Here is a 22,035-nt window from a genome sequence, read left to right as displayed (position 1 = left end):
ACATTACCTCGGATGACCAGGGCCTGCCCGCCCCATGCCCCAGGTTCAGAGCCCTCCATGCCCTCCCAGGTGCAGGCAGCTCTGGGAAGTGGGCAGGAGCTGTGGCTTTGATCACACACACAATAACCTCAGCACCAAGACATCCATGCTAATGACTTTTGATTACAAATGGATTAAACGGGACAGCAGCTGCACAGGGCTGCTTTGATTCAGGCCTGCTCAGTAATGAGATGCACAGGCACAGGCTGGGAGGCTGCAACCAGGAGCCCTGCCCAGCCCTCAGCCCACCTCCTTCAAGGGCATCTCCGGGCAGGGGGCACTGCTCAGAGACCCGAAGGAAATCGAGGCAACTCACACAGACCCTGCACTCAGCTAGCCTCTGGGGTGCCCTCAGCCTCTTCGAGGTGTCCCCATGGCTGACCTGCATGCTGTGCCCTTGGCCAGTTGTTCAGCCGTGCTCTCTACTGTGGCTGCAGGAAAGGCGGCCTGTTCCCTCCATGTTCCCATGAGACAAGGTGTGGCGCTGTGGGTCAAATAGCAGCTGCTCTTCCGAGATGAATACCAAGTCCAGCTCAGGAGCAGCCAGCTCCACAAGGGATCCGGCGGGTCCTCCCCTCTCCTGACCATGGTCGTTTGGCTTATTTGGAACAGGAGAAATAATAATATCCTCAGTAATATCCTTTGTTTGTATAACAGGTATGAAGGACGTTCCTGGCCCCCATCCCAAAAATATCTTCCCAAATATTTTGGGAAATATTTTCCCCAAAATCCTGTGAGCTAAGCAGGATTTTTGGACCTCCTTCAGAAATAAGGAAGCTGAAGTTCAGACAGTAAAAAGGCTTTTCTCAGATGCTTGTGTGTACCCTCTCTGGATTGCTGGGGGCCAGCCCAAGCTCTGTCATTCTGCCACGTAATCCTCTACCAGCTCCTCTTTCCCCTTATTGGAGAATGTCCTGAGCAGATCTCGTTTCAGATGATGGCCCCATGGAAGCAGTGACTGCCTGCATGTGTCTATTTTTGTATACAGATTGAACCACTCTGGGGTTGGGATGGTGGGTATAAGCAGCTGCCTTGGCTAAATTGCAAGGCTCCAGGGAGGGAGGGGAGATAAGAGGGATTCCGCACTGAAGCCAAGAGTTCTCGGGGCCGTTAGATGCACTAATAAATTTGACCTTGGGACATTTAATGTGTGGCCAAAAGAGTTTGAAAGAACATTGGGGAATCCCCTGCTTCTAATAAAAGAATCCACAGAAAAGCCAGCATTTCCAAGCACCTCCTGCACACCCCTCACCCTCAGCCCAGGAAGGCAAGTTGCCACCCTTCTGCTGAGGTGGCCATTTAAAACCTAGCCACAGCAGAGCCATGGCCAGAGCCCCTCCACTTTGCCCACAGCCCTCCCACATGAAAAGATTTCAGAGGTCATGGGCTTGAGGGCAGGCAAGGGAGAGGAAGGTGTTCAAGGCTCACTGCCAGCCATCCCATCTGTCCATGGAGTACAACATGCCCTCCCCACCATCCTATTTCAGCGGTGCAAGTTGAGCCTCAACACACCCCTGAAGGGTCTGAGGAAGAGGGGAGTAACTGACGTTTATGAAGCACTGACCGCCTAGCCTCCTCAACGGGCATATATATCATCATCCAAATATCTCTATGAGGTAGCAGCGTTACCCACCTTTTATGGTTAAGAAAACAGAGGCTGAAGATTAAGCTGCTAGGAAGTATATGAACCTGACTGGCTGACAATCCAGCATGGACCTCATCTGCATTCCCACTTCACAGATGAATAAAATGAGCTGATGATAACTGAGTGGAACAAGGTCACAGTGCTGGCTAATGACAGGATTTGGTTAGAATTTAGGAGCCCTAACTTCAGTCTAGCTTTCTTTTCACATTAGGGATTGTAGGGCCCTTCCAATTTGCAGATCGTTTTTCTGCTCGAGGCCTTTGGAAGATGACACTCCGTCTCTGAGGTGCCTTTCCCACAGCTCTCAGCTTGGCCACGTCTGCTTATCCTTCAGGGCTCAGCTGAATTGTTGCTTCCTCAGGAAAGCCTTTCTTGACCAGCCCCAAATTCTAAATCAGGTCGCTCTCTGTTAACTCTCTGTCATACCCATACTTTTTTCTCATACTTTTTTTTTTACTTTATCACAACTCTAAATTACATTTATTTCTGTTATTCAAAATAATTCTGTCTTGGGCTTCCCTGGTGGCGCAGTGGTTGAGAGTCCGCCTGCCGATGCAGGGGACACGGGTTCGTGCCCCGGTCCGGGAAGATCCCACATGCCGTGGAGCGGCTGGGCCCGTGAGCCATGGTCGCTGAGCCTGCGCTCCGCAGCGGGAGAGGCCACAACAGTGAGAGGCCCGTGTACCGCAAAAAAAAAAAAAGAAAAGAATTCTGTCTCCCTGATTAGACTCTTGGGTTTCATGAGGGCAGGGACTATATCTTATTTGTTCATTGATGTATCCTCAGAATGCAGGGTACTTGGCATTCTCATTGGCTGAATAAGACAAAGTTGAAATTTAGACCTGAGCGGACCCAGCAGACGAGAAGGGGCATGGATCTACAGGTCCGAAAAAACTCACACCCAACACATTCAACCAGGATAGAGAAGAAACAGGGCCAGGTTTAGCACTGTCTTAATCTTTTTAGCTGCTGTAACAAACTACTGTAAACTAGGTGTCTTATAAATAAAAATTTATTTCTTACAGTTCTAGAGGCTAAGAAGTCCAAGATCATGGTGCCAGCTGACTTGTTGTCTGGTGAGGACCTGCTTCTTGGTTCTTCTCACTGTGTCCTCACGTGGAGGAAGGGGCTAGAGAGCTCCCTGGGGGTCTCTTTATAAGAGCACTAGTTCCATTCATGAGGGCTCCATCCTTGAGCCCTCATGAGGGATAATCCCCTCCCAAAGGCCCTGCCTCCAAATACCATCATGTTGGGGTCAGGATTTAACATATGAATTTTGGGGGCAAACAGCATTCAGTTTACAGCAAGCAGATTCACCACATTTATCTGGGATTTCCTCAGGTTCATCTTGAGTCCCTAATAATGCAGATTTCTCACGATGGCTTACATGCTGGGTAAATCCCACATACCTTTCAAGTCTCCTTGCCCAGGACATCCTCAGCTACCTTGAGTTCTAACCAGGGCAGGCTGTGCATTAGCCCACATGGCCCCTGTGCATATATGTTCTGCACTGAGGCTCTCAGTTCTTAGCCACACCTGATGCTCATGGGTTGTGAACATGCCTACACCACCACCCACCCTGATCTTCCCAAATTTTTAGAAATGATAACTCCATTCTCTCAGCTTCTCAGGCAAAAACCGTGGCATCATCCTTCATTCCTTTTTCTCCCTGTCACTCCACAGCCAATCCATCAGCAAATACTGTGGGCTGTTCCCTACATAGCAACCAGGGAACCTTTAACAGTGTAACTCAAATCGCGTCCTGTGTCCTCTTCTCCAAAGACTTCCCATGTCCTTTAGTGTGATGTGCTATGCCCTAGACCTCCAGACTAATGCCTGATGGCTCTCTGTGGCACGGCCTTGCTCGGCTCACATCTCCAGCCACCATCCCCTTGCTCACTCTGCCCCAGCGACACCCGTCTCCTTGCTGTTTCACCACCACGTTGAGCACATGTCCTCGTCAGTAACTTTGCACATTGTGTTCTCTCTGTTTGGATTGTTCTATTCCAAATGTCACACAGCTCACTTCCATACTTCTGTCTACTGAGATAGTCGCTTGTTAGACAGGCCTTCCCTGACTGGCTTATTTAAAGCAGTACATCCCCAACTTTGCCCCTTTCTTCTGCTTTATTTTTCTTAACTTTTATTACAATTCACAGGTTATATCATTATTTTTATTGTTATCATTTTACTTTATTGTCTTTCATTGAAAGCAGGTACTTTTTTTACGCTTATATCCCAGTTCCTAGAAAAATATATATTTATTGAATGGACTTATTTCATGAATATCAGCATCCTTCACATTTACTCCATTCAAAAGCTTGGCTTACTTCATACACAAATTTGTACAGAGAACATGTTAATTTCTGAGCTTGTTGGGATGTCCCATTTCATACAAGTCACCTGATCTAAGTTCCAGCCCAGTTGTCAGTGGTCTTCAGCAGATAGTCTCGTGGGCACTGTGGTGTGCTAGAGCCAGCTCATGGTGGCAAGAGGCAACAGGGCACATCTATTTCCAACTCTGCAATCAGCACCTTCAGGTTGGTAGCTTGAAGTGGTGAGAATATTTACACTGTGGAAATTGGCAAATGCCTTGCATCAGGGCTTTTTTTCCCCCCCAGAGAGTCAGTTATTAAAGGTAGGTCAGGACAAGACTTGTTAGTAACAGTTAGTCCTCCCACTGGCACAGTGTGCTCAGATCTGAGAGCCACATTTTGAGGGAGGCATTTGTAAGTTAGGCGGTGATGATACCAGGAACCGTATCCAGGGAAGAAGAGTTGAAAGCCCTTAGGATATGCCACCTGGGGATGTATGGATATGATACCTGTCATCAAATGTATCAGGGATGGCCAGTGGCAGGAGGGCTAAGCATACTATAGTGTGGGCACATGGGCAGGACCGGAGAATGTATGGGAGACGATGTGTCTGAAATCATCGGGGCTTGGTGTCTGGCTCTAACTTGACATTTGTTGCCTGGAGTGGGCTGGTTAGTTTCCTCACTTGTAAAATGAGGTTCACATATCTATTTAACAGGAAGATCTTGACAATAAAAGCAAAGCGGCTAGTTCCTTTTGCTCAGAATTAGGGGGATGAGTTTCAGTGAGGCATATTTCAACTGAATAAAGGTAGAATTTGCTAAAGACTAAAATAGTGAGTGGCACTTCCTCAGAAGTGTTCAAGCTGTATGTCCATCTGTCAGAGAAGTTGGAGAAGGGGATTCCTGCATTGGAGCGGGGCTGGTCTGGATAATCACCCCCTAGGATCCCTTCTACACTAAGACTTCTAAAGCCAAATACATCCCTAGGCAAGTCATTGACCAATTTTTTTGCCTCATTTCCTCCATCTGTCAAACAAGCAGGATAGTTTCTGTCCCTTCATGTCTTTCATTGTTGTTGAGATGATTAAGTGAGATCATCATTTGAAATGTTTTTAGATCTAAGAGTAAAGACATTTTGTCAATCTCATACTTTACCATTCTTTTTATAATAAAACCACTTTACACCTTGGAATAGGGCAACATTCCCTGTGATGTGACTATGAAGAGTGCCTGCTGTATTGCACTCAACAGATAGTAGAGGGTAAATAATTAAAAGACAGCCCTATTGTCAAATAATTTTCAATATTATGTGGAAATAAGCTTGTGTGTCTTGGAATTAGGATGCTTGTTAATAGTTAATATCCCATGAGGTCAAGGAAAGCCTTAGGGTGAATGGAGAGATTAGGCCACTGCTGTTGACAGGTGCCTTCCATTTAGATATGGCAAAGGTAAGTGGCTGGACACAGCTAGATACGGCTTCCCTACCCTCTTTTTCATCTTCTGTCCCTGAGTGAAGCTTGCTTCATATAACTCACAGTGTAGCAATGGATCCTCTGCCCTCCAAATTATGGGCCACTCACCTCTATTCTTAACTACAATTCCTTAGATCTGGGATTTTTTTTTTATCAAAGGACCTGGAGATTCCAATTTTTCTTGCCCAGTTAGAAATGAAGCACAGCAAATAGCTATAGTGGGAATAGTTGCCGTGTGATTATAGTGTTACTGATTGATAGTGGATACTTTCCTAAAACCTGGTTTAAGTAGTAAGGGATGTGGAGAGAAACAAGAGGCCACTTATTCTCTGAAACAGCAGTAAGAGATGGAGAGCGTAGATTCTCTTCAACATACACTTAGGCCTCACCAGCTTCTCTGTTCTGTCAAGGGCCCTGCCTCCCCTTACACCCTACCACTCTACCATTTTTCCTTTGATAACTCACCCCCAAGTACCTCTAGTAATAGACAATTTGTGTGAAGCCTAAGAATGCTTTGGGTGAGTGACAGGGCCATCCATAGCCTTTTCCAGAATTCATAGTCTGTCATATCATGAGGTGATCTTACAGAGTTTCTCGTGTCAAAGGCGGGGAATACCAAGGGCCAGGCAGAGACATGGCTTGCCCAAGGTCACCAAATGAATTGCCAAATGTAGCTGCAAAAGTGAACATCATTAGTCTGTGTGGTGGACCCTTTGTGCTATAAATAAAGGGCTTGGGCATATGATTATTAAAGGGGTCTCAGACTAAGTTAGCAGCTACTTCCTGTCCTGCTGATGTAGCATCTGTGTGTTACACTCATTTTGCTCAGTCTCAGTGGGTAGCATATAGAGAGGCTTCCCCCCGCTGAGCCAGCCGGAAATTCTGGGCAGTTTGTCCAAAACTGGGGGGACTGTGAGTCAGGCACACACATGATTTCAGGGAGAACCAGTTAAAGGATATCTTATTAGGAGAAGAGATCCAGGGAGCTGGATCTCTTTCTCCAAAATCCATATATGATGGATTTTGATGAAAAGAAAACCTCTGTTTTCCAGATACCACTCTGAGATGATCTTGTCCTTGAGAGTAAAATCATAAAAACCATTTTTAGCAAACTGTAGTCTCAGCAGGGCTATGTGAAACAGGTACATACACACCCCAGCAAAGAAGAGTTACTGGTGAACCAGCTGCTTCCAGAAGTCCTGTATAAAATACAAGAGGGACAGATTTTTAACAAAGTACAAGGATATCTGTATTTCAGAGAACCATGCCTCCTTCAAAGTTGTTATGCTAGGAATCTAAAGCTTAATATACTGGGGAGCAACTTTAGAAAGATGTGGCAGACTCTGTAGAGTATCTTTAATGGTGAAGAGTCATTCTGGAAATAGCCAGATGTCTCGATCCTCAAAGAGCTCCTGTCCTAGGGAATGACAGGACCAAGTAAGTACACAGCACGTACAGTGGCTGTAACATTGTACAGTCTTACAAGGCAAGAGTAGGACCATTTGTGAAAGAGATTGCACATTAATTGTGCAGTTTTCAAGTAGAAGCTCAAAGAGATTTTTATTTCCACCAATAGCAAAGCATATAAACAAACAAGTTCCACTTGGTTAATTAAAATAAATAAGCAAATAACCTGATTTACTTCTTTAAAAATACGTAATAACCTTTCTAATGAAAACCATAAGCAGAAGTATTTGGTAAACAAAGACCGTCTTTTAAATTTTAGTTTTGTGAAGGTTATTCCTTGAAAATGAGAGGAAGAACTCGGGTTTCACTTCTCTATCTTTGTTGAATACGGTTGTCTGTCTTCCCTTAAGATCTTACCTCCTGTTGTCCAGTTCCTTGATTCTGTCAAGTGCCAGACTATCCTTAACAACTTGTGCTCCTTTTAGTTCTCATGCTATGCTGGATTTGAAGATGACATAAAAGCACATTTCTTGCCTGTAGTAACAGAGATGGCTTTTCCTATATTATTAAAAGTGCCCACGTATATGGTCATAATGATATTACTCTTCCTTGGGATGCAACTATCCTCTTCCCATCATTGGTTGCCCTTTTTTATAAATGCCCACCTCTTGGCGTGTGTCTCTAGAAGGCAGAGGTCTTTTCTAGGTGGAATGAGGTTACCCACGACAGCATTTAGATTATTGGCAGTGCCACATGTATAGAGTAGTTAAGAATGAACATAGGCTTTGGTTTCAGATGGAATTGAGCATGTTCTCTGGATCTGTCAATTACTCTCTTGTGACTTTGAATAAGCTACTTAATGTAGCTAAGTTTCTGCTTTCTTATTTATAAAATGGGTATAATCATAGTACTGCCTTATGAGGTTCTCCAGAAGAATTAATAATAGGAGCTGATCCCTGGAAAGCATTTAGTGGTTTACGGGGATTCCCAGCATCTGTGATGGTGCCTGGAACTTGGCACACCGTTATCAGCTAGAAGAAAAAAGAAAAGGAGGAAGGAAGGAAGGAAAGCAGGAAGGGAGGCAGAGGGGGTAAACTTGGTTAGGGAGAGAATATCCACGTGATGATTAGTGCACAGCATTACAGTGCAGACTCTAGTGAGTCCTTGGTCAGCCAGGGTTCAGGAACGAAGCTTCTTTGAAAAAAGTCAACTTGAGTTCAGAGAAATGCGAGGAGAAGATCAAGATGTTACTTAGATGCCTACACTGTGAGCCTGCATGGGGCTGATGGGAAGTGGGAAGCCTGGATCCTACCTGCACGGTGGGTCATCTGGGGCCTGGCTGTCAGTGGTTCCAATGTCCCTGTGCCAGGGATGACTCCCTGACAGAGTAGGGAGGGAGAAAGCCCCACTTCATTTAGGGATTCCTGAGGGGGTCATGGATGCCTTAGAGGACTGGACTTGTCAGGATTTGGAGCTATGTTCAAATTCCAGTTCTGCCACTTTTTGCCCCTATAACCCTGGACAAATTAGTTAACCGATTTGAGCCTCAGTTTGCTCAACTGTGAACTGGTGAAAATAATACTAACCTGCGTTAATAATGTGAAGATTAAGAGGAATAATAGAGTTAAAGCATCTACCTGGTACAATAACAGGCAAAAGTACGTCCTGAAAAATCAATTATTTTTTTTATATTATAATTGCCAAGAGTTCAGGGTAGGCTTTCAAAGGAGGAGATCCTTCCACTTTACCTGAGGCTTATAAAAGCTGTGGCTACCTTCAGCTGTAAGGCCAGCTATCACTGGGTGCAGCTTGACTTTATCCCTTTTAGATATTCACCTGTAATTGTGATTAATTGCTCTAGATTTGGCCTGAGGGGCCCAGATTCTCAGCCAAGTTGGCTACACTGAGCTGAGCAGCCAAGCTTTTGACTCCAGTGCTCAGATACTCTCTGAAGCAAGCACCTTCTGACTTTTCCATTCTCTGCTGCTGAGTGAGCCCAGGGGTGTAAATCAATTTCCTTGGATTTGCCAAGGGGATGCATTATAAAGCTTCAATACTAGTCTTCGAGCCAAGCGAGCAGATCATCTGGTCAGTTCTAAGCAGAAATTCAGTACATGATGTGAAGGCAGAGATATGGATGGATTCTCCCCAGTATCCAGCTTTTCTTGGCGTACGTTCAGTGTGGGAACCTCCTTTACTGGCCTTTTACTGACTTTGGGAACAGCCCACAAATGCTTCCAATGGAACGTGAATTTTGCTTTTGTTCGAAGGAAAGAACCTATAGCCCAGATTGTGCTCCTGAGAAGCAACACATCTCTAGCTCCTTACTTTCCTGGTAAGTTAGCTATGCTTTCTTAAGTGTATAGTTTGCTGAACTTCAGATGAAAAGAATAGCCATCACTGCTTTCAGAAAATGGAAAGAAAAGAAGATAAAGCATTTTCCCGATGAATAACTCATGGCAAGTATTAAAGGCTGTGTTCTTAAAAATGAGGTCTGCTCATGCATCCATTCCAATCCTAGTAAGAGATGACTGTCTTAGCATCTTTAAAGAGATGAGCTGGTTAATTCTCTTCCCCCAGGTATATTCTGTTAGCACTGGGAGTGGCTTCTTCACCTATGTAGGGGCCTTCTCTTTTAAGATAAGTGCATTCCAATTTTATTTTTTATAAAGTTTTAAATCAAATAGATCTTAAATGGAAGTCCAATATAAAATGCCAATAAGAGGTGTGCTGTTCTGGCTAAAGTGGGATGGGCTCCTTAGAGCACAGTTTGAAAACCACTCTTCTGTAAGTTTCCTATGCATGGTTCATTTTGAAACATCAGAGGCATCATATAGGACCTGATAGAACCTCTATTAATACACATTCAAAAAATAGTGGGGCTCATGGAGTATTAGGATGTAGTGAAAGGGAACACACATCCTCCAAACCAGGCTCCTGTGCCTCCCTACCACCTGCAAATGGTGTAACCTCAGAAACAACTTAACCCGCTTGAGCTACTTCTTACCAAAATGCATAATAAATGAGGATATGAACATTCATGTCACCAGTTTATACCAGGTTTACCTCTGTAAACTTCCCACCCAACACCACACAAGATGCCCTCCATCCTTGAAATCCAGTTTCTTTGGTCTGCAGAACAAGACATTTACAAAGAATTTTACTGGGAAGTTCAAAAAGTGCAGGGTGAACTTCTGTAGGTTCACCAGCTTCAAATAACATAATACAAGACTTCTTGTCTCAGTGAGTTCTAGATTAGGGCACTCAGAGGCCTCTTCTTTCATTAAGCTCGATACTTATAGCTCTAATCTGCAAGAAAGATTAAATACATTCCCACCCAGAAGTTGAAATAGCTGTGTCTTGGACAACAACCAAATAAGAACATAGGTTATATGTGTGATCTTGCAAGATCACACATGGAATCTTTAAAAAAAAATGTATAAGCTCTTTTGGCTACATGTCTAGGGGAATTTGTTACAAATCTCACCTATAAATATTAGAACGCCATTATTTAAAAGATAATACAAGAAAAATATAAGCAGTCAAGACCAGGCTTGCTTGGAGTTATATTCAGTTATTATTAGCCATCCTTGTTGCTCTTTGGAACAGAACCTGAAAGTAAGACTGGAGGTATCAGTGGTTTCAGGTTTAACCTTTAAAATTTCATGAGAGTGAGGGGATTTAGTAAAAGGACACTCAGCCCAGCGAGGATGGCCACTTCGAGTGTGTAACTTACTTCTTAGGCTGGGAGGAAGCTGGCTGCCTGGCCCCTGCATCACCCACCCTAAATGCTTTGGCAGTTAGAACTAATGCTTTCCAAATTGTAAGGTTGTTTACCTTTAGCTTGGATGTGGATGTGACTGCAACCTCACTGGGATGGTGACCCCGTGTAGCAGCCTGAGTGACCACTCTCTAAGTTCCTATTTGCACACCAATAATAGAGACACAGTACAAGACTATCTCATTGCCCTCCCATCTGTCCTTCTGATTAGAAGTTCCTCCAGAGAATGTAGACAACCTCTTAGAAGTGTTTAGTGGGGAAAAGTTCCTGGAAAAAAAAGAGAGAGGAGACTAGATAATCTAGAGTCTGTTCCATCTCTTTTATCCCTGAGGTAAGAGACACACACTGGGGCACTGGAACTGTGGGGCCAGAGGGAACACAGAATTCATTTTATAGGTGGTGAAACAAGACCTGAATAAGTGAAGTGACCCCAAAACAGATCCCATAGTGAGTGGAGGCAGACCCGGGGCCAAGACATGAGTCTTCTCCCTCTGAGTCTAACTTTTGTACAGCAGTGTTCCAGTTATCATCCTGTGAGGAATAGCAGCCTGTTGGTTCCATTTTACCTCCCTTAATTCAATTTCCACATTTCCTTCTGCGTGCCTGGAACTCTGTTGCAGGCTCACTCGTGGTTGGTGGTTCCAGAGCCTGTTGCTTGGTAGAAACCAAGCTTTCTTCCTTAACTTTTTTCCCTTTTCTCTGTCTTAACCCCTGCCACTCTCCCCTCCCGATTTGAATCTCCCAGTCCCCAAGTGTTAGGTCATCTAAAACTTTCTTTGGGTTGCCTACATATGGTTGGATTTGTTGTTTCTGCTTTTTCACTGGGTAAGCCACTTACTCTTTCTGGACCTCAGTTTCTAGTTGGTTTCTAACAACCCCAATCACACACGTAATTGGGTGTTTATCTCCCTTGCTGGGAGGCTGCCTTCCACACAGGCTGTCCCCAACTGTTTTGTCATTTGAGGGATTGGAGTGGGATGTGGTTCATGTTCCATCCTGTAGCCAAAGTAAGAAGCAAGTGACACTTCACAAAATAAAGAGGGGGAAAAAATCCATTTCCTACAAAATAGAAAAGGGAAAGGAGCACAGATTGAAAAGAGGACAGGTGAGGTAAAAAATGCATTTAATGAAAGGATGGTGTCTTTAAGGGAAATTTAAAACAGGGTCATTTGTTTTCCCCGAAGCCGTCTTTGCTCTGTTGTCTTTATCTGTGTACCTGCCTACTGCCACATCCACCCATCCACCCATCCACCCATCCATCTAGCTCACATGTTGTCATCTACTTTTCTGGCCCACGGGGAGGGAATATTTGAGAAGAGCAAATAACCTAGAGGATCCCTAGCACAACCGGGCTTCAGTGTGTCCAGCTGCATGTCTACAAGGCTGGGATCCTTTCAGCCAGATGTCCAGCCTGAGTCCCCCCACACTCCCCATTTTGTGTCAGGGACTCCCTTACCGGATGCAGTGTGTCCTTTTGATGAGGGGCCAGAAGAGGGGAAGTGATACTCCTGGGGCTGGAGGACACAGAGAAAAGTGGAGCAGCTTCCTCCCCTCTTTTGAAGGAAGCTCTGGAAGCTGTAGAATTTAGCAGGTATAAAAGAAGCTATTTGAGGGGCAGTCTGAGGCCCACGGAGGTCCCAGGGTGATGCTGGCTGCAGCTGTGCTGGGGGTGACTTATGGTGGTGTGGGAAGCAAAGGGAGAATCCTGTTCAGGAAGCTGGGTGTGAGAGGAATGCCAGCAGAATGCCTCTGCTTGTGAAGCTGAAGGTATTTCTCTCACCTGAGGGTCCCACAGTTTCCTTCATCTTCCCCCAGTCCCCCTGCTCCCCAGCCTGCCCTTTGGGCTTGGAGAGACCAAGAAAAAAAATTGAACTTGCGCCAAGAGAGAAACTGCAGCTCCTCAAAAATGGAAAGCAGGGTCATCATCATAATATTCTGAATGTGGACTGTTCCAGAGAGCAGGGAGACGTGTCAGGAATGAGAATGGTTTGAGACAGGGCCCAAGGATGCTGCCCAGCTCCACCAGAGAGATGAAAGAATTTTCTCCTTCCTTTGCCTTTTAAATGTAATTCTGTCTGCCTTTCTCCCCCACACCCACCCAGCCCTTTTTCTGGGAGCAGTGCAGACATTTAGCCATCCTGGGAAAAGGCAGGATCCTTTTCATTAACTGCAACCTGACTGCAGTCCCCAGAGCCACGGCGGAATGCATTTCCTCCCTCTTCGCCTCCCTGTCCTGGATCCCTCCCCACACGGCTAGGATGGTCTGAGCAGTGAACTCTTTTTCTGTGGGACAGAATGAGGAAGGGGTCTGGTCGGGGGGTGGGGTGGGGGGGTGGGGACAGTTTGGACAGGGTCTGGATCAGTGCTTTTTAGGGCAGTGATTTGTGGAAGCACATTCTCATCTCTTCTCCGTCATGCCTCAGCCTCCCCTACTGATTAATTCATTCAGATATTTGAATGCTGTTTCATGCAGGAAATGCTCTAGGTGCTGAGCATTCTAGATGTCATTTCCTCTTGTCAGCTTGAAGCATGTCATAAGCTGTCTCTCACACTTCCCAGTAACTTAGTCATTCTAGCCCTCACCTCTAGTTTGACAATATTCCCCACTTTTCTTGTAAGTCATTTGACCAACAGGTACTTAATGACTAATTGTTTGTCCAGACTCTTCTTAACACTTTGAGAAATGCAGAAGTTATGTAAGATTTATATAAACCATGGTCTTGTTGGGCATGGGCTTGTTAGGCGAAAAAAAGGAAAATACAAAATATATACAAAAGAGAAGTTTAAATAATTAAGACCTAAATTGCGGGAATTCCCTGGTGTCCAGTGGTTAGGACTTCGTGCTTCCACTGCAGGGGGCACGGGTTCGATTCCTGGTTGGGGAACTAAGATCCCGCATGCCACAAGGCACGACCCCCCCACCGCCAAAAAAAAAAAAAAAAAAAGAACTAAATTGCACGCATCTTTCTTCTGCTTAAGAGAAGGGAAAGAGGATGTAAGATGTAAGTTTTCCAGGGAGGATGGGATAGATCCTAACTTTGCTGAACAGGGGACCTAAGGAATAATAACCAAAAATTCTGTATCTTTATTTCCATTCAAAGTGGATATGGTCATTTCTCAATCCCAAACCACTAACGTGAGGGAGTAGTACATACGCTAAGATGCCATGAACACCCTTGTGGTTTATTTTCTGTTGCAGCATCTCAGAACTGGGAAGAACTAGATATTTGGGGCTTACTTCTTCTGTCTGCCTGGTGAACCTCGTGAAAACGCAGTAGAAGAGTCCCTGCCAGCTCGACTTCCAGGGCCTGGAGAGTTTGAGACCTGAGTCCTATGCACTAACACATGTCTGCGGCCCTGTTCTTGCAGAGGTCACTCCCATGCCCATACATCACCCTAGCCTGTCTGTCCCTCCTCCCCAGCTCCATCCCAACCTGTGCTTGAATCAGAGGCCCTAAGCCATATTGACAAGTCCTGAAAAGTAGATTGTTGTTACCAATTAAATGAAATAGTGTCTGAAAGGAAGGGTTAGTTAAGGGTCATTCATAGGGACACACATTTTATGTTCCTGCCTGTGGCTCATTTGACTAACAGTCTGGTCCTCATCTTTTTTCCTATGTCATGTCTCCTCAACAAATTATCTCCAGTGTGCCTCCACCAGAGGCATCATGTTAAAGAAGAAAGAGGATAAGCTTTGGGATAATATACTGTTGGATTTAAATCCCAAATATGTGTTCTACCTGTGTGACCTAAAAAAGGTTTTTTAACCTCCGTAAGTCTCAATTTTCCCATCCATAAAGTGGAGATACTTTGTATTTCATGAGGGATTTATGAAGATTAGAAAATAAAAATTCTATAAAGCAGCAACCACTGTGCTGGGCACCCAGGCGATCCTCGATGTAGCATGATTCCCTCCCTTCTTCCTTAATGCATGCCACAGGTGGCAGAGAACAGACGCAAAGGGAGCTGTGCTGGGCTTGGTAAACCCCTTTTCCACGTCTTCTCCCCACTGCCGGCTTGAAGCGGCTCCCTGCCTTGCCGCCTGTCCATTTTCAAGGCTCAGTTCAAACTCCAGCTTATTTCAGCAACCCTACCCTGACCTCCCTTGCCTTACGTTGTTCACAGTTTGACACTAACACCCTACTACACTTTGCTCACACTGACACATGCGTGTCTTACCCTTGGACCAAATTGTATGTTCCTTGAAGGCAGAGATGCTGTATAATTATGTTCAGCCCCCAGTGTCTCGTCAGGTACCCTCACGGCTTGTTGCTTGGCTGTGTGTGCAGTCAGGGGCTGAGCTGGCTCTCTCTCAGGATGGTGCCACCTTTCCAGGCAAATGCCACTTGGGGAATCCTGCCTGCAGGCCTGGGTGTGGGGAGAGAGGTACATTCTCTACCTCCTTCCTGCTCCATCCCAGAGTTTACACACCTTGTGCGTCATTTTTGGCAAAGTCATTGAGAGAAGCTAGGGAGCCCAGGTGAGCTTTTCTGAGGGCTGGAGGCACTACAGCCCAGCATGACTTCCTCTCTTTCTTGAACCAAACAAAATATTGTTACAGCAAATATGAAATCTTTCCTAGTTTTCACAGACGCTCTCCAGGCCTAACAAAGCTAGCAGTCACACACCTTGAATCAAAATAAGCATCTGCCTTTTTTTCTCTTTAGCCCATTTTCCCAGCATTTTTGAGCAACAATAAAGAACGTGATTATTCTGTTAATTTATGATTCCATTGAGTGCTTTCTGGAGAGCATGCGAAAATATTAAAACCTTAACTTTACCCTTTAATATTGATTAAACACAGAGATACAGAAAATACATAACCTGACTCTCCTCATCTAACATTGTGCATAATAGTTGGAGGCATAAGCTATGAATACCTCAATAACATATAAAATCAAAGGCAATGTACGATAAAGGGAAACTGAGTCATGTGCAGCTGCAGAGAGGAAAGGGTCATTTTCACTGGTCTGAGTTTTAAAAAAGAAGAGGAAGAAGAAGAAGCAACAGCCCTCCCAGAGGAGATGGGCCTTTAACTGTCTCTTTTACTTGTCATATCACAGAATAATTTGATAATAGGAAAGAAGTCAGGGACCTTCTCCCTAAGGAAATGTATGGACTCACACGTAATTTGTACTTACAATCTCAGGGAGTCTGTGGACTTGATGGAGTCCATCCATAGTTCATGATCCCTAACTTAAGGCTCTGAAGAATTAGTGGCACCTGGAAAGAAGGTAGGAGAGGGCAGCAGAGATAGTCAGAGATTGAGTAGACACAAGGTGAGCAGGCCATTCAGTCCAGGCTCCTATCCCAGAAGCACCGCATTTGCCTTTTGTGATTCTGCTGCTTTAGCTCCAGATCTGGGCTCTGGTGAGTCCATTGCCGATCAATTGTTCTGGGGACACTGTACGCAAACTGTGAGAAGTATCACTAAGGAAGACTCCTTTGTTCTTTTCCAGCTCCTCCCAGCCAGTGACCTTGCAGCCAGCGACCTGAAAGGATTTCAGCCACAGGTAAGTTCCACTGATCCTTTTATGAATTGTGAGCAAACAAAGTTGGCACCAGGGCACAAACCCCCCACCTTGGATTTCCAGCTTCTCTGACTTAAGGAACCAACCTTGACAATGACTTGGTAGTTTGTCCTCTCCCTCTGGCTCCTCCCATCTCATCATGAGCAAAACAACCTGTTTCTGCGTCTTTAATATTTTATAGTACGCAAGAATGTAGACCAAGCTGCTTGGAAAGCGTGGTGGTGGGTGATTCAGCTCAGGAAAGCGTTAAACCAAGGAGGTAGAGGGTGAGGTTCTCTCCTGCATTTCTCCTCGTTGGGACAGGATACTCACATTTGTGGAATCTTTGTGAGCAAATGCCTCGTAGCCATGGTCTGGCAGCCAGGTTAATCTGAGACTTCTGCAGAGGCAGATGGTTGAGTTTTGCTGATCTTGGTTAGGAAACAAGCCATTATTTATCTCTGGCCAGAATGCTTTTTTGGAGGTCACTATGAGCAAACCACAAGAGGCACAAGAAAGGGCTCTCTGGGGACCTCCCTGGCAGTGAAGATGGAAAATCACCTTCCCTGTCTTTGGAAGGGAGCTTACTGTCACCACACAAATGCATAACCACCAACACACACACACCACAAATGCACGACAGACACACAAAGTCCTTGTGTTCCCCATGGATCCTAGTATAGATAGAGTGTGTATGCAAAGATAGGTAAATCCAAGAGCAAGAGCTGAGATGCTCCATCCCTTCCTCTGTCCCCCTTTCAATAGGAAACTTCCTGTCACTCCCCAACTCAGTGCTGCCCAAGGCCCCACCTGCTGCACCTCTGCAGAGACTCCCAAGGGCAGAGCAGGTAATTTCTAATAACAATAATTCCATATACTTGGGGATATTTTCTTCTTTAAATATGTTTTACATCCAAGAACTCACTGTACCCTCACTACACTTCTCCCATGTGTGGTGCTGAGATCCCAAGTCCTGGGGAGAAGAGGCCCCAGACCAGTCAGAGAGCTAAGAACCAGAATGGGAGTGGAGCAAGAGGCTTGAGGGAGAGAATGAACAAAATAAAGGGCCCCGTTGGTGAGAGTTAAAGATAAATCCATGTACGGTTTGGGGTCTTTTGATCACAGCTTGTTGATCCTTCTGTCAGGATGCAGTGGGGTTTTAAAAATAGATAGTAAGGAAGCCTTTTGACAATACTGAAAAATGACGATTTATTCAAGTACTTATTCGTATAATTCACACAAACTTTCAGGTGATCTCAGGGAATATAAAACAAAAACAAAAGAAAATCAGCATTTACCCATATCCCACCTACCTCCACACATACTCTCACAAAGCAGTGGGATAAATATTTATCTCGGCTAAATATTTATTTTTATCTGGAAATTTATAAAAATAAAGGGAAAAAAGGCTCTGTGTGATGTTGTTTTGTGGCTTGAAAAGGTTACATAGTGGAGACTGATTTTATGGAAGGGGTGTGTGTGTGTGTGTGTGGTTTTGACATTGTTTCTGACTTGATCATATTCTCTCCATGTTTGTTGAGCCACATTTCTAAAGATATTAGATTTAAAATGAACTATTAAGTTAGGTATATTGGGGGTCTGTCCACAACATTTGAGGCCATGATCCTAGAAAGGCAGCTTCCCTGCCCTCCCCACAGATAACCCCGCAGGTGGTTGGTACAGATGGCTCACTCCCCTGCTTCCGTCTGACCTTTCCACATTATTCCATTTGTGTGTCATCCCCCCAAGGCTGGAATATAAATGCATATTTTTCACTCCTCAGGATGTGTGTTCCCGAGGCCAGGAAGCCCTGGAACCTTGTGGCTAGAGTGTAGTACCCAGATCAAAAAGTCAGTTCTGCAGTGTTGTTCCTGAATCAAAAAGGCCCTGATGTGTCAACACCTAGTCAACACCACCCTCTCGGGTGCTTTTCCAAAGAGAAACAGAGCACTGCCCACAAGCTTGGGGCTGCCTCCTTCTGGCCCCACTGCACCACATCGTTGGCTTCTGTTGTCATTTTCCCTTCTCTCTTTGGGTTTCAGGTGAAACTGAGCCCCAGGCATCCTGATGTCCACAATCATTCATGGTCGTGTTTCCTTCCAGGCACTGTCACTGACTTTCAGGAGGGAACTTGCTGAGGGCCCCTCCCTGGGCTCACTGTCAGTGGGCCTGTCAGCTTTCACACAGTCCACATTCACCACTTGCATAGAAAAGTTTTTGTCTTTTTTTTTTTTTTTTTCCCTTGAAGCCCGTCCTGCTGCAGCCTCTTAAGGAAAATAGTCATGATTTCCTCCCTAATCTTTGCTGCCCCTCCACTTAGAAAGTGTGGAGAGGGGTGATTGTATGAGGCTGGCCTCTCCTTGTCTCTCTTCTCCTTTCTGCATCCAGATAGAGAAGAGGAGGGTAAGGAGGTGACTATCAGCCTTTCTCCCTGTGGTTATTGGTTTGTAAAGACACCATGTTCATTCCTGGAAATAAACACATTACTTTGAAGGTAGAGCCCAATGCTGAGATTCTACGGCCCGTACATTAGCGGTGGGAGTTCTCCCAGGCCAGCGAGCTTGGCCTCTGAGCCACACAGGGAGAACTGTCTGACCGGAGGCTACTAGTCTCAGCAGGTTTAAAAAGCACAAATGGAAATGCTCCTGAAATTCACACCTAAGTCACCCACACTCTTCTCTTCCATTTGGTTCCCCCCAAACACATCATTCATTTTCCAACGCCTTGTTCTTCCTGCCTTTAAAGGAATGAACACACTTGAGTCCCCTCTTTTCTTGCCTTCGGATGATTAGAAATGAGGACCCTCATCTCCCTTTGCCAGACCATCTCTCTCCATCCCCAAAAGGAATAAAAAGAGGCATCTCATTCCCTTAGTAGAAGCCCCACAATCGTATGATTTCTTCTTCATTTTATTTTTACTCTTTTTTTTTTCCCCAGTTTAAGAGCTATAAGTGTTCACTAGAGATTTTGGAATGTGTGAAGGTGGTCAAGATGTACAAACTTCTAGTTATAAAATAAATAAGTCCCGGGGGTGTAATGTACAGCGTGGTGACTATAGTTAATAGTACTATACTGTATATTTGAAAGTTATTAAAAGAATAGGTCTTGAAAGTTCTCATCACAAGAAAAAAATTTGTAATTCTGTGTGGTGATGGATGTTAACTATAAAAATTAACTAAAAAGAAGAAATTTTGGAAAATATAAAAAAATAAGAAAAAATATCTCTGCACCCCAGAAATATTTATAATGACATTTTGGGGTATGGTCTTACAATAGTTACTGTACATAGACATACACATCTATGGGATTTTTTTAAAAAATTGACAATCATATTTTATATGCTTTTTTTAACCTTCTATTTTGTTTGTTTGCATGCTTTTCATGTCACTGGAAAATCTTCTAGCAACTGGCTATTTTTGTCCGCTTGCTAGTACCATCATTTATTTACCACGCCCCTCTTGCTAGACATTCCATTCCTTTTGCAGGCTGAGCTCTCCAGGAGGAATCCAAGGCAAGTGCTAGATTCTCTGCTCTCATCTAAGATACAAATAGCATCCACGGCTTCTTGGCATTTAGTTCTTCTTTATCTCTCAGTTCCTACAGGCATGTGAAGGTTGCTTAAATTTTGTAGTAAAGTGCCCATGTGTGCCCATGGGCATTTAAGCATCTGCTTAACAAGGACCCAGGTTGGGGATGCTGGGAAGAAATAACTGTAGTGTGGGGCCCAATCTCAGATGCAAGTTTCACCTGTCCAGCTGCAGTGCTAGGAAAGCAACCCTGAGAAGACCCATCCCCCACAGAGGAGAGCACCCACAAAAGGACTTGGTCCTCACCAGCTTCATAAATGCCTCACTGTCTCAGAGGAGAGAGGATACTTCTTTCAGGAAAAATTGAGTTTTACTTCAAGTATGCCTCATGACAGGATTTTGGGAGGCAAGTGTAATAGCTGTTCTATAAAGGGTCGCCATTTTAAACGAATTTCTAAAATGTCCATTGCTATTATGGCCAAGGGGACATTTGCAGTGAAGGGTAAGAAGAGTACCTCAGAACACAGAAAAACATTTTTCAGTGCGGAGAAAACAGGGCGTTCAGTCACTGAGCTGCCATTTCATTCAAAGGTGCCCATGGAGACCTTTATGTGGGGCTCCCTGCTGCACAAACTCTTCCCCAAAATTTTGACAATTCTGGAATGTTCTGCCACTACTATTAGCTTTGTGAACCTGGGGAAGTTACCTAGTGGCTTTAATCCTAATTTTCCTTATCAAGCAAAAAAGCTGTGCAGCTTATCCCACAGATTGTTGTGAGGCTCAAATTGTTGTGAGACAATATTGTGAAAGCAACCTAGCATGATGCCTGCCACACACAGTGAATTCAACTTTTTCTTTTGATAGAAAAGTACAGGTTAAATTATTTAAGAATTGAGAAGAAGGAGAAATTATATCTGTATAGAGCAAGAAGGGAAGTCTTATAGGGAGAGATGTCATTCATTGTACGTGTGCCAGGATAGCTGAGAAGGAAGTGAGGCGGTGAACTTACTCCAGGGCAGGGGAAGCCTGGATGAAGACCAAACCACGGGTGGAGATGCTTGGGTATGGTCTGGAGACTTGGAATTCTTTAATTACTGTGGTTCAGAGTGAGTATGGTGAAGATATAGCTGCAAATTAGGTTGGGACCAAATTGCAGGAGGTCTCCAAAGTCCAGAAAAATAGTTGAGCTTTTTTTTTTTTAATGAACTATTATTGAAGTTTTCAAACTTATACAAAAGTAGACATGATAGTTTAATAAACCTCCATATATTATTCAACTTTTATTATCTATTATTCAACTTTAATATATTGTTACAAAAGCCTTGATTTGGAGCATTTGCTGATTTCTGTGGTGTAAATATCCCCATGGTGAACAACTTTAAGCTGCCAGTGGTTTAACAACCTGTTTGCAAAGTCTTTGACAGCCAGCTTTCCTGAGTTGGTGTGATCGGTTCCCCGCATACCACTGGGCCAGCTTCAGTAATCATTACCATTTGCCAATCTTACTTCATCTATACTCCCAGATACATATATATTTTTTTTAATTTTAAATTTGGGGAGACTATTTTTTAAAAATCCCAGTCATCATGTTATTTCACTCATAAGTAATTCAGTAAGCTTTTCTAACAAATAAGGGCTTAAAAAATACAATCACAATGCCATTATCACACCTATAAAAATAACAATTATTCCATAATATTTTCTAATGCCCAGTCCATGTTCAGATTTCTCTGATTATCTTAACATGGCATTTTACAGTTGATATGTTTGAATAAGGACCCAGATTTTAGATTGTGACATCCATCTGAGGACAGTGTAGCCATTGAAGGTTTGAGGCTGGGGAAGAGTCGCAACTGTGATGCAAGAAGGTTATACCATAGTTAGTAGGTGTGATGAAAAGAAGAGGGGATCCAGTAATAAGCCTGTGCCATTGGTCCATGTGAGACATAGTAGGGAATGAAACTGGGCTGGGGTCAATGTGGACATGTTCCTGAGGGGATGAACGCCAGATAAAGTACAGGGGCAGAATCAGTGGACCTGGTAGCTGCTAGGCTGGTTGGAGAAATAAGGGGACCATAAACATAAAGGAAGTACAAGTTGAGAAGGTACTGTGTTCATTCCAGGATTAAGTGTGATTATCGCCCAGTGTTCAAAGGAGGGGGACTTTGTCACCCCTGAAAGAACCCTTACTCCATTTTCCTCAGGCCCCACAATCAGTTCTACTCATAGACCATCAGGGGATTAAACTATCTGCAAAATATCCTGGGCTCCACGAGTCCTAACCCAGAAATTTTTAATGCAGGCATGAAATCCCTGAGTTCCCAGGTTGCTTGTTCT

The 22,035-nt window shown here is 44.3% G+C and overlaps 1 protein-coding gene across 4 annotated transcripts in view; it reads left to right on the top strand.

Moving 5' to 3' along the window:
• Positions 1–22,035, top strand: part of SETBP1 (SET binding protein 1) — a 377,483-nt gene that overhangs the window by 174,480 nt on the left and 180,968 nt on the right. For all 4 annotated transcript variants that reach the window (XM_079942758.1, XM_079942756.1, XM_079942757.1 and 1 more), the window contains exon 3: positions 16,121–16,174. In XM_079942758.1, the coding sequence (XP_079798884.1) occupies positions 16,121–16,174 (54 nt within the window). The remainder of the gene's footprint in view (positions 1–16,120; positions 16,175–22,035) is intronic.

Source organism: Stenella coeruleoalba, assembly GCF_951394435.1.
Source record: "Stenella coeruleoalba genome assembly, chromosome: 14".
Lineage (NCBI taxonomy): Eukaryota > Metazoa > Chordata > Mammalia > Artiodactyla > Delphinidae > Stenella > Stenella coeruleoalba.
Note: the sequence above shows the minus strand (reverse complement) of the source record. Positions and strands in the feature narration are given on the sequence as shown.